The 12,828-nt window shown below is 50.7% G+C and overlaps 1 protein-coding gene across 1 annotated transcript; it reads right to left on the reverse strand.

The window, feature by feature from the left end:
• Positions 1-252: 252 nt before the first annotated feature.
• Cpa1 (carboxypeptidase A1) lies at positions 253-6,056 on the reverse strand. The gene is made up of 10 exons (XM_051151557.1): positions 5,992-6,056; positions 5,460-5,541; positions 4,770-5,003; positions 4,466-4,567; positions 3,830-3,931; positions 3,578-3,688; positions 3,100-3,190; positions 2,440-2,639; positions 1,888-1,972; positions 253-458 (listed from the first exon to the last, which is right to left on the reverse strand). Exons 1-10 carry the CDS (start codon positions 6,054-6,056, stop codon positions 271-273), a joined length of 1,260 nt encoding a protein of 419 aa, XP_051007514.1. The 3' UTR covers positions 253-270.
• Between the last annotated feature and the right edge of the window lie 6,772 nt (positions 6,057-12,828).

Genomic DNA, 12,828 nt, shown 5'->3' on the forward strand with positions numbered 1-12,828 from the left:
ATATGAACAAACCACCCTATTGCCCCTTGGATGCAACTTCATGGGATCCCGGAATGCAGGAGAATTTAGGGGTCATTGAGTTCAACCACCTATACATTTTCATTGAGACCTGGGGGGAACTACATCACTTCTGCTCTGGCTAAAAGATGTGAACTCACCATGTGCATTCCATACACAAACCCCCAAGATCTTATTTCTTATATAGTCAGACTTTATTGGGTTGCCCAAATAGGGCTAGAGAGAAGAAAGGGGTGGGGGCTCAGGACTGCCTCAGTAAGGGTGTTTGACGGTATGGTCCATGATAGTCAAAAGAGCCAGCCATGTCTCCTCCGCCGTGGGGATGATCTGGGAGGCAGGCAGCAGGAAGCCCCTGAGCCCAGTGTCCCGTAGCTCAAAAGTGAAAGAGTACTTGATGCCCTGGCTGTAGGTCCAATCAATAGTGCTCCCACTGGCTTGATCTGGAGGAGGAGCAAAGACAGAGGAGAGTATAAAGGTTGATTACTGGAAGCATCTACATGGACTGAGTTAGCACCCACAGCCCAGAGCCCTATGTTCTGCCAGATAGAGTCTATGACTTCTGGGGTTGCTACTGACACACGCGCGCGGGGGAGGGGGGGTGCGGGGCGGGCGGTAGGTGTGGGGCAGGGGGCTTCTGGGAAACACCAGCTGGGTCTAAGCCCAAGAAACCCAGATAGGAGAACAGCAACCAGCTATGGCTGTCCTATTCATTAGCTGGATGCCAAAAAGTCTGTGTAATTGCAAAAGCCTGTCTGAAAACTCTCTCCACCCAACAGTCACCTCAATGACACCTCTAAATATGCCAGAGCCCCCTGCTTGGGTAACCAGAAATTGATCTCCAGGGACTCTGGGCTGCAGAAGAAAGTGCAAAGATTCATAGTCAAAGCAAAGCCTGTCTGTCTTTCCTCTGGAGGGAAAAATCTCACAGGTTCGCAGTACCCACTGGCTGACAAAGTGGTGTTTGTTAAGCTGGGCAGTAACTAACAGAGGTGGACTTCACATTATAATCTCACTTTGGGACACTAAACGCAGCAAAATCATTGGACTTGGACTGGAAACCGTTTCCAAAGAAAGCCTGGGGTCCCACTAGTAAAGAAGGGCGCGAAGTGGGTGTACGGTTCTCCGTACCTGTACCTGAATCCTGCTTTTGCCTGCCAGGCAAAATTTTTGAGGAAAAAAAAAAATCCCCAAAATGCCGCACACCACATCACACAGCACAGCCTTTACCATAGAAAGTTCTTCCTCCTGTAGGCCTAATACCGGGACAGATGGCCTCTCCTGGCTTCCTTTCCTTTCCTTTGCCACTAGCCCAAATTCCTCTCGTCTGAAAGCCTGTCTCTTGTGCTGGCGTTCTACCTCCACCCTAGTACTCCTGATGTCGCTGGCACCTCTGTTATTTTCCCCCGCTACATCTATCACCTGATCCACTGTAGTTTCTAAGCACATTATGGACAGTCTTTCTAGAATGTACATTTACTCCTTTTATTCACAGCTGTATTCTAAGCACACAAGACGAGGCCTGGTGCAGAGCAGGTGCTCAGTAAACAGCCGTGCTGACTGTCTTCCATGTGCGTGCGTGTAGGGGGTACCTTGTGTATCCTGTGCGGAAGAGGGTGGGAAGGCATTCCTTAAACAGAATTTTATGGAGCCCTATAAATCCCGTCAGAATTCCACCTCATCCGTGCAGGGAACCAGATGTAACCTCAAGATAAGAGGACAGATGTGCTCTGAGAAGCCTGCTGAACAGTGTCAGAGATGACAGGATTCAATATCAGGAAGAGGCATTGTCTGCCCTTCAAATGGGTCGGCCAGCAACTCCCAGCCCTGAGCAGCCGAGGCAAGAAGAGCCAGCTGATGCCAGGAACTTACAGATTGTGTCAATGATGCTGCCATACTTGAACTTGGTCCCATGTAGAGATGTCAAGGCTGCCACAGCAGACTTAGCTAGCTGATCCTGGAGAAAACATTGAGCAGGGCCACTGTTAAGAGCCAGGGTAGGCGATCACGGTCAGGGTAGGCCAGGAACAAACACCAGCACAACCAGGCCCCGTGTCCTCTGCCAGGGTCAGCCTGCTCTCTCTGTCTCCCCAAGATGGATGGACAACCCTCTCCTTCCTTCCCTCCACCACAGCTTCAGGTGGAGTCCATAAATTTAGAGTCTAGCCTTGCCTCTTGCCCTGTCATGTGACTCAACCACACATAGTAGGTCTACTTTGCTGGTCAACACAACTCATGCCGCCAGACTTCCTAAATCACCAGGAGACTGGGAAGAGGTGGGCACTGGGCACGTGGTTGGTTCTTAGCCCTTAATCAGCCCTGAGGGATAAAATCCAGGTCCCTCAAAGTAGGGACAGAGAAGGAGCCTGGACAGAGGGTGACTGGGGGGAGCCTGGATGAAGGGCCATCTGGGTCATCACCCACCAGCTCCTCCACGTCAGGGGCCGGTTCTGCTGTGTAGCCGTAGGGATACAGAAGGAGCTGGGAGTAGCTGTGGATGGAGATGAAGGCTTTAATATTTCCGTGGCTCGTCACAAAATCCACGATGGACTTGACCTCCACTTCAGAGTTGGGAAACTTGCCGCGGTAAGTGTCCGAGCAGGGGTTGCTACTAGCTCCGGGCTCTAGGGGAAGGCAGAGGACACAGTTCCTCATGTGAGTGGTGATGGCTTCCAGTATATGCCATGGCGTTAAGGGGAGGTGAGGTGCAAAGAGGCCTCACCCCGTTCCCTGGGTTAAGGACCAGCCAGCCATCACACCATCTGGAGCCCTGCTCCCTTTGCCAGCCAGGTTTGAGTAGAGCAGAAACTAGTTTACACAGGAGTGTGGTCAAGGATGGCAAGAAATGATATTGAGCTAGACACATCCAGGAGAAGCTCTCAGGCCCAAGTCCCACCTAGAAGGAACCTTCTTTTTACAAGCACAGGCCCAACTCCCTGAGTGCCACCTCCAACCCAAGAGCCCTCAGGCAGAGCTAAGAGCCCACTTTCTGTCCCACTGCTGGGTCAGGAAAGGCGTAGGGGAGCCAGGCAAAAGCAGGCCAGAAGCCATGTAACCCCATCCCTACCCCGTAGGAAGCCTTACTTCCAAAGCCAGCATCCCAGTTCCTGTTAGGGTCCACCCCAACACAGAGGGAGCCCTGGGTGCGTGATCGAGTCTTGCGCCACATGCGATTCTGAGAAAGGAAAGAGGATAAGCCAGGGGCCAGCACAGCGGGACTGGGACCTGCTGCTAGCTTGCTGCATTTGCCATTGAATAAAAACTTCTATGGAAACAGGGGCTGGAACAGAGTTGGCTCCCACAGTGTCCAGAGAGGTTTTGTGTTATTGTGATTGAATGAGAAGTTGCTAGCGGACTCTGGTGACTAGGTCAAGAGGTTACTCAACACCTACCATACATGGACAAACCCCAAGAGCAAAGCATCACTCTCCGAAAATGGCAATAGTGCCTGCATGGAGAGTCGCAATTTGATGAGGAGAGGCCAGCTCACCCCTTCCTTCAACAGTGGGAGGTGGGGGGTGGGCGGGGGGGGGGGTTGAAGGGAACAAGAGATAGTCTGTACCGTTTTGTGGGTGTAGGCAAAACCGTCAGGGTTGGTCACGATCTCCAGGAAGATGTCCATGCTGTCAAGAACGGCTGTGAGAACTGGGTCCTGGCCATAGTCTTTAGTGAGCTGGTGGGCGGAGGAGGAAAAGGTGGGACACCAGCCATGTTTGTACAGTGGCTGTTGCTTCTGGGAAGAGAAGGTCCAGCCTCCCATGGTCTGTGAGCTCCCCAGCAAGTAGGAGCCCCCGCCCCCATGCCCCAGCTTTACCTTTTTTGCAAACCAGACACCACTGGCCTGGGTGACCCACTCCCTGGAATGGATGCCGGTGTCGATCCAGATTGCTGGGCCTTTGCTCTTTCCGGTGCTGAACTGGAGAAAGGGCAGGGAAATGCTTAACGGGCAACTTCCCAGCCAGGCCTCAGTTCACCCCTGCAAGGGAGCCCACCTGGGCCAGAAGCCACCTGCTCTCTGTATAGCTAAAGTTGAGGTGGTGGTGGCTCTTGGTGAGATCATCCTTTGGGAAGTTAGGGGGTCAGGGACCAGGCAGGCACCCTACAGAACTAACCCTGACTCCCAGACTCTGGCCCTATTCTGATGCTCAGATAGCCCACTGCGGGAGGTCACCAAGAAAACTTTTTATGTGGATGCCAGACTCCATAATAGTCTCATATTACAACACTTGACTTCAAACTTTGTGAACACGCATATGGCCACCTTGTGAACACGCATATGGCCACCTTGGCCAGTCCGAATGCTCAGGCCTTTCCAGATAGGTGCAGAGGCTCTGTGCAGAACAGTATGTTCCATTACAAGTCTGTGAGAGTCCACACCCTTATATGGAGGTCCATATGGAGACCATTTTTTTCCCATGTTCGCCCTTGTCTACATGTGGCCTTCATTTACCTTTAGTACATAGATGGGGCGGCCTTCAAAGGTGTTGCCAATGTGGACCTTGCTTACGAGCTGTGAGTGCTCTGCCACCAGCAGGTCCATGAATTCATAGATCTGAGACGGGAAGAAGAAGTAGTAGAGAGAAGGGACTACTGGGTTCTGGGAATGCAAATGTCTCCCTCAGCAGCCCTGTAATGCTACTGACCATAGTGGCCACCCAGAAACAGCAGGGGTTACCCGCAGCCAGCCCAGCCTTGACCCTGCTCTGCATTCTGTTAGCCATGAAAAAGTATGGTGCTCCTTGCAGGATGCTCACCTCTTCGAGGGTGTGATAGGTGGCGTAGTTGAATGTGTCAGTGGACAGGGCCCTGGCCTGGAATGCGGACATCTGCTTCTGTTCCTCATCCAGCAGGGACTGCACATCTTCAATCATGACCTCATAGCTTATCCCATGATGTTCCAAGAATACTTTGACAGACTGGATGCTAGGGAAGGGCACTCGGACATCAATGGGGAGACCAGCCCGGGCAGGGTCCCTCCAGAAGTCCAACTAGGAAGAACAGAAGCCAGAACTGTTTCAGTGGGCTGGGGGCACCAACCGGGCCAGTGAAGGGGGGACGACCTGAGGAAGGCCATCGGCACCAGAAGCTCCCACCCAGCTGGGGTTGAGGCATGGGTGCTGGGAGCAGAGAGAGAACGCGGAAGCTTTGGAACTGGACAAAGTCTAGTATGATCAGGAAATGGCCAGAATGGAGAGGCTTTGAGGAGCAAGGCAGACAGAGGGAGTGGGAAAGTGGTCTTGGCACGTCATCAGATTCTCAGGGGCACCAAGATCTGGAGGACCTGGGGGCTGAAGTCGTTTCTCAACTGATCAGTCTCATGGCTCTTTGCCAAGAGGCTGGGCCAGAGCCCAGGGACTATGTGGTTATGGAAGGCGGTCCCAGCAGCCTAGGAAGCCTCCTGGGTCCTCAGGGAGGCCTGTGCCGTGCTGCACCATGTCTCTAACCTGCAAATGCTGCAGCTCCTCCAACTCCTTCACTTTCTGCACCTGGGCTTCATCAGCTGCAGAGATTCGGAGAACCTGGTGCCTGGGCAGAGCGGGAGGGACCCTAAGAATTTAAGGTACCCCAACACTTCCCAGGCTGGGCCCATAGAGGCACAAGGGGATCTGAACAATGGGAGGCCTGAACTTCTTTTCTTCTCTCCCTGTCTTTGGAAGATTCTAGACTTTCCTGCTGTCCCCACTGCAGTTTAGACTGGCGTATCTCCAAGTCAACCAGATCTCCTCTCTCTCCTTCTAAAACTTCATTCTCAGAGGTCATTTCTCTCAGGGTCCAGAAAAGGCTGGGCCCTCCAAGCCTTGCCCTGTTCCCCTCACCCCAGGCTGCTGTCCCAGGGTGGGGTCAGTCTGTCTTCTCTGGCTGTGTTATGTGTCTGTCTGTCTCTTCCAGGCACCAACTTGGTGAAATCTCTCTTTATCTCCCCCCAACCCAACCCACACACACACCAGAACATCCCCCTCTTCCCTACACCCCTACCCCACAAAGTTGTCTTTGGCAAAGATTGCCCCCAGTAGCACACTCAAAATCAGCAGCCTCCGCATGGTGGGAAGGACGGGCTAAGGAGAGACTGAGGTCTGTGGCCTTTTTAAGCAGGGGTGCCTGGGTATGCCTGGGCACTGTTCCCCTCACATCTGGATCCAGTCCCACGGGAAGGGAAAGGTAGGCGGGAGAGGTGGGCGTTCCAAACTGTGATACCTTCTCACTCTTCCTGATAAAGTAGCAGAGAACAAGACAGGTGGAGAGATAAGGCAGGCTTCCAGCCTTGACCCTGAGGGGCAGCTGGGCCTGAGGCCTCCCAGCTGGGACTACTTGTTGGCTTCCCACAACCTCAGAGTTAGTGCACTATGTCAGAGACAAGGATGGACACATTTGTGTTTTTACAGGGTTGGGATTTATTGGATAACAATGAACGCACACGTTACATCCATTTCATTGGCTTTAATTCACCAACGATGGATTTCAGGGCACTGGCAAACACAGGGTCTTCCTGAGTAGTGTTAGTGACTTTGTGATCACACGTTGCATTTCACACAATACCAGTGAGACTTCCCCCACAAGGGTTAACGTGGCCGCTGGGTTCAAGGGACCTTAGTGAAGGCAGGATTGGAGGCAGGTGGTGAGATAGGATGTTGATATAACCAATCCTGTTACAGAGCTGTTCAGGCACAAACAAGGCTGCCAAGTGCTCAACTGGTTCAAGGCCCGAGCTGGCTCGAGGGCTTTCTGATCCGGATGACAGAATGGAGGTTGGTCACTTCAAGCGGGGAGATCATGCTGAACAGAAAGCCAGGGAGAGACCTAGTAGTTTGTTGCCTGCCCGTAGTGTGACACATGAGCCTGATGGATAGTGGGTACTTCCATACCCCCACCCCCTATTTGGTGTCCCTTGTTCTATATGGCCCAGGTGAAGGGGTTGCATCATCCGCTGCTAGCTGATAAGCTCACACACCTGTTTGGTTTGGTTTTGTCTCTCCTGTTCTTTTCTGATAGCATTGAAATGCCCAAGAGGCCAAGCATTCCAGATTTAAGCTGGGAAATTCCTAGGTGGTGATATCTTGTATAAATAAATTATTTTTCAGCCTGCGTCTCGTGGCTGTGCTGGTCAGGTGATGCCTTGTACAGACATGAAAAAGATGAAGAACCAGTCTGCCTCAGCACCTGCTCTCATAGTGGGGCCGACTGCTGGGTTTGGGCCGCTCCTGGGTTTGTGAAGGCCAGCCCCTAACCTCAGGTGTTGGTCATTAGGAGGCATCACTTTGTCGTTATTTTTAATCTATTTGCATTCTCGGTCTTCACCAAAAGTCCCAGCTCAGGTGGGCCAAGTTCCAGGGAGGGCCAGCAAATTCCTTGTTTGTTTGTTTCTTTGTTTGTTTATTCAAGCTTCTAGCAAGTTGTCCTTCACACACACACACACACACACACACACACACAACTACAAAGACACTCTCTAACCAGAAAAGAACAAAATGGGATGGGGGGTGCCCATTGAGTAAGTGGCTGTGATGATCTCTGTGGGGCTCTCCAGCTGTGACACATTAAACCTCCAGGACACTTGAATTTTTATTTCTTTCTCTCTCTCTTTTTTTTTTTTTTTTTACAAAAAATATCTAGAAAGAGCGAAGAGCGTTCCATCGGATCTGTGGGGCAATCAGAAGCCACTTGAGGGTGTCAGACTGCAGCAGTGTAGCCAGGGAAGTTGGGGATAGCCACCTTTTGCTGAGGCTTTGGTGTGGCAGTCACTAGGCGTGAGCTTGTGTGGGAATTTAGGAGAACAAGGTCCCATCTGCACCCTCTTTCAGTTTTGCCTTCTAACTGCTCTGGGAAGCCCATTGGCTCCTTGGAAGATGCCTGTGACAAAAAAAAAAAAAAAAAAAAGCAGAGATGCACACTCCCATGACAAGTTAGGGGGGACAGAGTGCTTCTCCTGAGCTAAGGAAGGGTCAGTGACTCTTGTCCCCATCAACAGAAGCTTAATGAGAGCAGACCTAACGGGCTTCCGGGCTTCCTCATGAAGGACATGACTGACAACACCACGTCCGGCTTTCCTGTTTTCTGCAGTGTATTTCCCTTTTGCGTCCCAAGCACAGTTTTATGAACATTTCCCCTGTGGTCTTCCCTCTGCGTCAGGAAGTTGAGGGAGGTGGGCTGGGGGATCAGGGACGGGATGAGAAGCACAGGACACAGTTAAGCTGGCTTGGAAAAACAGGAGGCCAGTTGCAGACCCCAGGGCGAGAAGTTAGTAAGAAGCTGGCCCGAGACAGGGTTTTGCGTTTGCGGCTGTGCCGTGATCTCCAAGGGCATCACTAATACTCTGAGAACTTTGGAAGCTAAATGGGTTTGAGGGGCCCACTATTAGCCTCTCTCTCCTGCTGAAGATGGGGTAGGCCTGACCCAATTCAGCCAGCTTGGTGGCGTGGGTAGCAAGAGGAGGCTGGTAGTGTGGCCACTAACTCGGGGGTCTATGGAAAACAGGGCCAGTTGGCAGAACTCATGGCTGCAGCCAGCCTAGGCACATTTTACAGGCTCTGTTCCAACATGCCTGGGACCATGCTGGGAGCAGGGGTAGCTGGGGGCCCAGCCCTCAAACATCAACATGGTGACAGAGCTAGCTCTCCTTGGAAAACGGGGAGTCGGGGTATTGAAGACGTTTGGACATCGGTCTTGCCTCTGTGGTTCTCAGACCCCAAGTATCTGACAACTTTTGAACAATGGTCACACGTTCCATAGCTCCATGTGCTCTGGCCTGGCTGCGGATAGCCTCCTAGGCTTGTTCTTCAGCAGGGCCCCCTGGTTTTTCCTGCGGGGGGGGGGGGGGGCCTTCCAGGCCAGCTTGGAAGCACTCGGAGGCCCAGTGTTCCTTGGACTCTTGCAGCTGGCATCCCCTGACACCCCTAGTCTTTTTGCTTTTCTAAAAGAGTATTTTAAATCTGAGTTCTGCTGTAGTCATGTTCCTGTGTTGCCAGCTCTCCTTAGAATGGTGAGAGGGGCAAGGAAGCAGCACCTGGCAGCTCGCCTGAACAGAGGGCAATGGCCCTTCACCCTGGGCCTCTGCCTCTGGCTGGCCTCACATGAGCCGCTCACATTCCAAACTGGCTGGCTGGTTTGTTTTCTTAAGAAAGCAATAACTGTGCACATTCACTGTGGTTCTTACGGCTTCCCGCGTGTATAATCGCTCTTTCTCCTTCAGTTTTTCCAATTTTTTTTTTAAGCTTTCAAATAAATGCTCATAAATTTTACGGGTGAAAAGGATGAAAAAACACACCTAAAAAGAACAGATTGTTGGAAAAAGGAAGAAAGAGGGGAAAGGGGTAGAAAAACAGAGGTCCTGTTCAGTTTTATGTATTTGAGAAAATGGGAGGAGAGATATCTCAGGTTTATGAAAAAAGAGAAATATTTAAAGTGATTTTTTTTTTTCTAATACTAGCCCATCTGAATCTTGAGCTTTTGGTCAGTCCCGGCCATTACCTCCAGCTTGCTGGGACTGGGTGGTGGCCTCTCGGCCACGAGGATCACGTGAGCCTTGCTCAGACCTCATGATGCAGAAGCCCAAGTCTTCATAACCTCAGGATGAAGGGGGTTGGCTACAACATCTGGGAAACTCTATGGCTTTTCAGTTAACGACAATAAGACACGGGCTCTGGGGCCCTTCCCACGCTCCCTTCCCCCCACAGACGCTATAACGGACTTCACTGTGTGTCCTTCTCCCTTCCTCCTCGGCAGCAGAGGAACTCTGCATTCATTTGAAGCTGTGATGTGACCAGCAGCAGAGTAAGTTCCCAGCCTCCCTGTGTCGGGGCGGCGCCACGTGGCACTGCTCCAAGCCATAAGATAGGAATGCAAGCTCACAGGCATGCCAGCGCCGTGGCCTGCACATCTGCCCCCTGCTCTTCCTGCCTGGAAGTCGGCCTATGTAAGAGGTAAAGTCCAACCATGCTCCCCCTAAAACCACCAACAGTGGTCCCACAAGATGACGACAGAGCTGAACATTTCTGGTCACCTACTATCACTGTAGCCACAGTAAAGTTTTTGGGATGAAACACATCACTTACCCATTTGTGGGGACATAAGCAAACCTATTATGCTGCCTGGTCTCCAAAAATACAGTACAGTCAGTCACATACACCACATAACACGTGGTCCCTGGTTTCTATATGCACCAGCCTACACTTTCTGTCGCCTGTTTAGAATGCCCTTGTGGTGGTTTGAATGACAAATGCCCTCCATAGGCTTGTGTATCTGAACACTTAGTCACCCTGCTGGTGGCGATGTTTAGGAAGCCTGTGGAACCTTGAGGGGAGGGAGCCTTGCCCGAGAGCGTGCATTACTGGGGGTGAGCTTTAAGGACCTCTCCCCACTTCTGGTTGTTTCTGTCTCTGAGTCCTGTTCCGGTTTCTTCTGCCATGCCCCACCTCCATTACGGACTCTTCCACAGGCTCAGATAAACTCTTCTGTAGGTTGCATGCTATTCTATCACATCAACAAAAGGTAGCTAATATGGTGCTGTTTCTTAATTTAAAGGAATTCAGAGTATAACAGCAGACATGTTATTCCAGATTGTTTCTGAGTGTGCTAGGGAATCGAACCTGGGGCCTTGACCATGCCAAGGGAACACTCTACCACTGAACATCATCCCAGGCTCAAGATCCTGTGCTTGCCTCATCTCTTGGTCATGTTGCTTTTTTCTTGGTCTTAGTCTCTTTTGCGTCTCTCTGTGGGTTGTTGGAAATAGGCCCAGCCACACACATGGACCATGAAACCTGGCTGTGCAGTGGCTAAGGCATCTAAAGGTCTATGTAAAAACACACTGTGATGTTTGCTCAGTGGAGGAAGCACTGATGGTACATTTCTTTGGATGTGTCCCCACTGCTACATAATACATGTGTCTGGATGGCAGAATAACAAAACAGATCAGAAGGGTCTGGGCCCCCAGTGCATCAAAAACAACCACTGAGAAGGCCTTGGACTGCCCCTGTCAGATTAACACCACCTGTTTTGGCCATGGCAAGGTGAGATTCACATACAGCAACGTTTATGTGAGGCTGAGGAGGAGAGACAGTCCTTCCCCTAATCTCTAGTGCCAGTAGAGTAAACAAGCCAGATGCAGTGCCTGCCCTCACGGCTCTGAGAAAGAAACAAAATCAATTAGTTACTAATGATCATTGCTTCAAAGAAAATAAACGAGGCCTTGGAAGGGAGGATTATGGGAGACAATGATCGATGGCCATTGGATGGTCCTGGGGCTACGGCTTGTGAGAGATAGTTAAAGGGGAAGACTGGGAGAGAGAATGTTCCAGAGAGGAGAAGCAGCATGTGATAAGAACTGGGAAGGAACTGGTGAGGCAGGGCTGAGCGGAAGCTGGGAGAAGCAGACGGACTGGTTGTGTATCCTTGGGTGGGATTTTAAATCACTGAAGGTTTTTGTCTGGTTGGTTTCCGGGGTTTTTGTTTTTTTGTTTTTTGGTTTGGTTGGTTGGTTTTGGTTTTGGTTTGAGAATGGACCACACCCATATAAGCAGGAAGGCAGAGGGCAGGCAGAGCTCTATAAGTTCAAGACCAGCTTGGTCTACATAGTGAGTTCCAGGACAGCGAGGGCTACACAGTGAAACCCTGTCTCAAAATCAACCGACAAAAAAAAAAAAAAAAAAAAAAGAGCAGCGCCACTGCCCATCAAGATCAGTCCCAGTTTTTGTGGGACTGTTTCCTGCACAGTAACTCTCGCTACATGGTTGTGAAGCCAGGTTCCTGGCATCTTAACCTCGGAGACCGAGTGTGAGGCAGCTTCAGGGCTTGAAATGCACGAGCTGTAGGCCTTGAGGGCCAATGGCACCCTGCCTCACTCCAGCGTGTGGCCTTCTCATCAAAAATAAGGTCACTAACAGATAGCTAAGAGGAAGCAATGTGTTGAATCCTATGATACACTTGGGAACTATGCTTGGTCCATAGTAAGTGCTAAGAAAGGACTTAAGACCACATTATTTGAAAGCCAGCCAGCCAGCCCAGTCCTCCTCCTCTAGGAAGATGCTCGAGCTCCACAGGAGCCACCTGCCCCACCCCGGAAGCACTGGTTAACCTTCATGATAAACAGGCTCCCACAGGCTCGGACAAATGGTTGACAGAAGTTTCAGGCTTACACAAACCAAGTTCTGTGTGGCCTTGTAAGGCTTTTTAAATCCTCTGAAATAGCATCCTTTATCTTAAAATTTTGCTGGGTGTTATGGCGCACACCTTTAGTCCCAGCACTCAGGAGGCAGAGGCAGGCAGATGGATGTGAGTTCGAGGCCAGCCTGGTCTACAAAGTGAGTCCAGGACAGCCAGGGCTGTTACACAGAGAAACCCTGTCTCAAAAAACAAAAAACAAAAAATTTAAAATTACTGTTGCAGTTTTTTTATCAGTATGGCCTAATAATGTTTATTATCATGCCAATAAATATTATTACGGTGGTATTTTTTAACCCGCTAGCAATCAATCAAGACACAGACACCTGTTATATTTTAAAATATATAACCTGGGGCAGGGCAGATATTAATCCCCATAGTGGATCAGGTATAGGATACCTGCCCCAATCTCATGCCATCTGGTTCTAATAATTTCTACCAAGCTACCTCCCATCCATAATCCCAAATATTTGCTAATTAACATCATCTGGGCCAAATCTCCGTCCACACAAGCCATGTGCTTCTTTCTTCCTCTAACCCATGATGTGGCCTTCTTCTTCCTGCTCTTCTCCAGTCTCTTCTCCCAAAAGCCCAGGAACCTCAGCCACGCCATGCCATTTGCCCTGCCCAGATGTGATGGCTTTTTATTGGTCAAAC

Source organism: Acomys russatus, chromosome 10 (genome assembly GCF_903995435.1).
Source record: "Acomys russatus chromosome 10, mAcoRus1.1, whole genome shotgun sequence".
Classification (NCBI taxonomy): domain Eukaryota; kingdom Metazoa; phylum Chordata; class Mammalia; order Rodentia; family Muridae; genus Acomys; species Acomys russatus.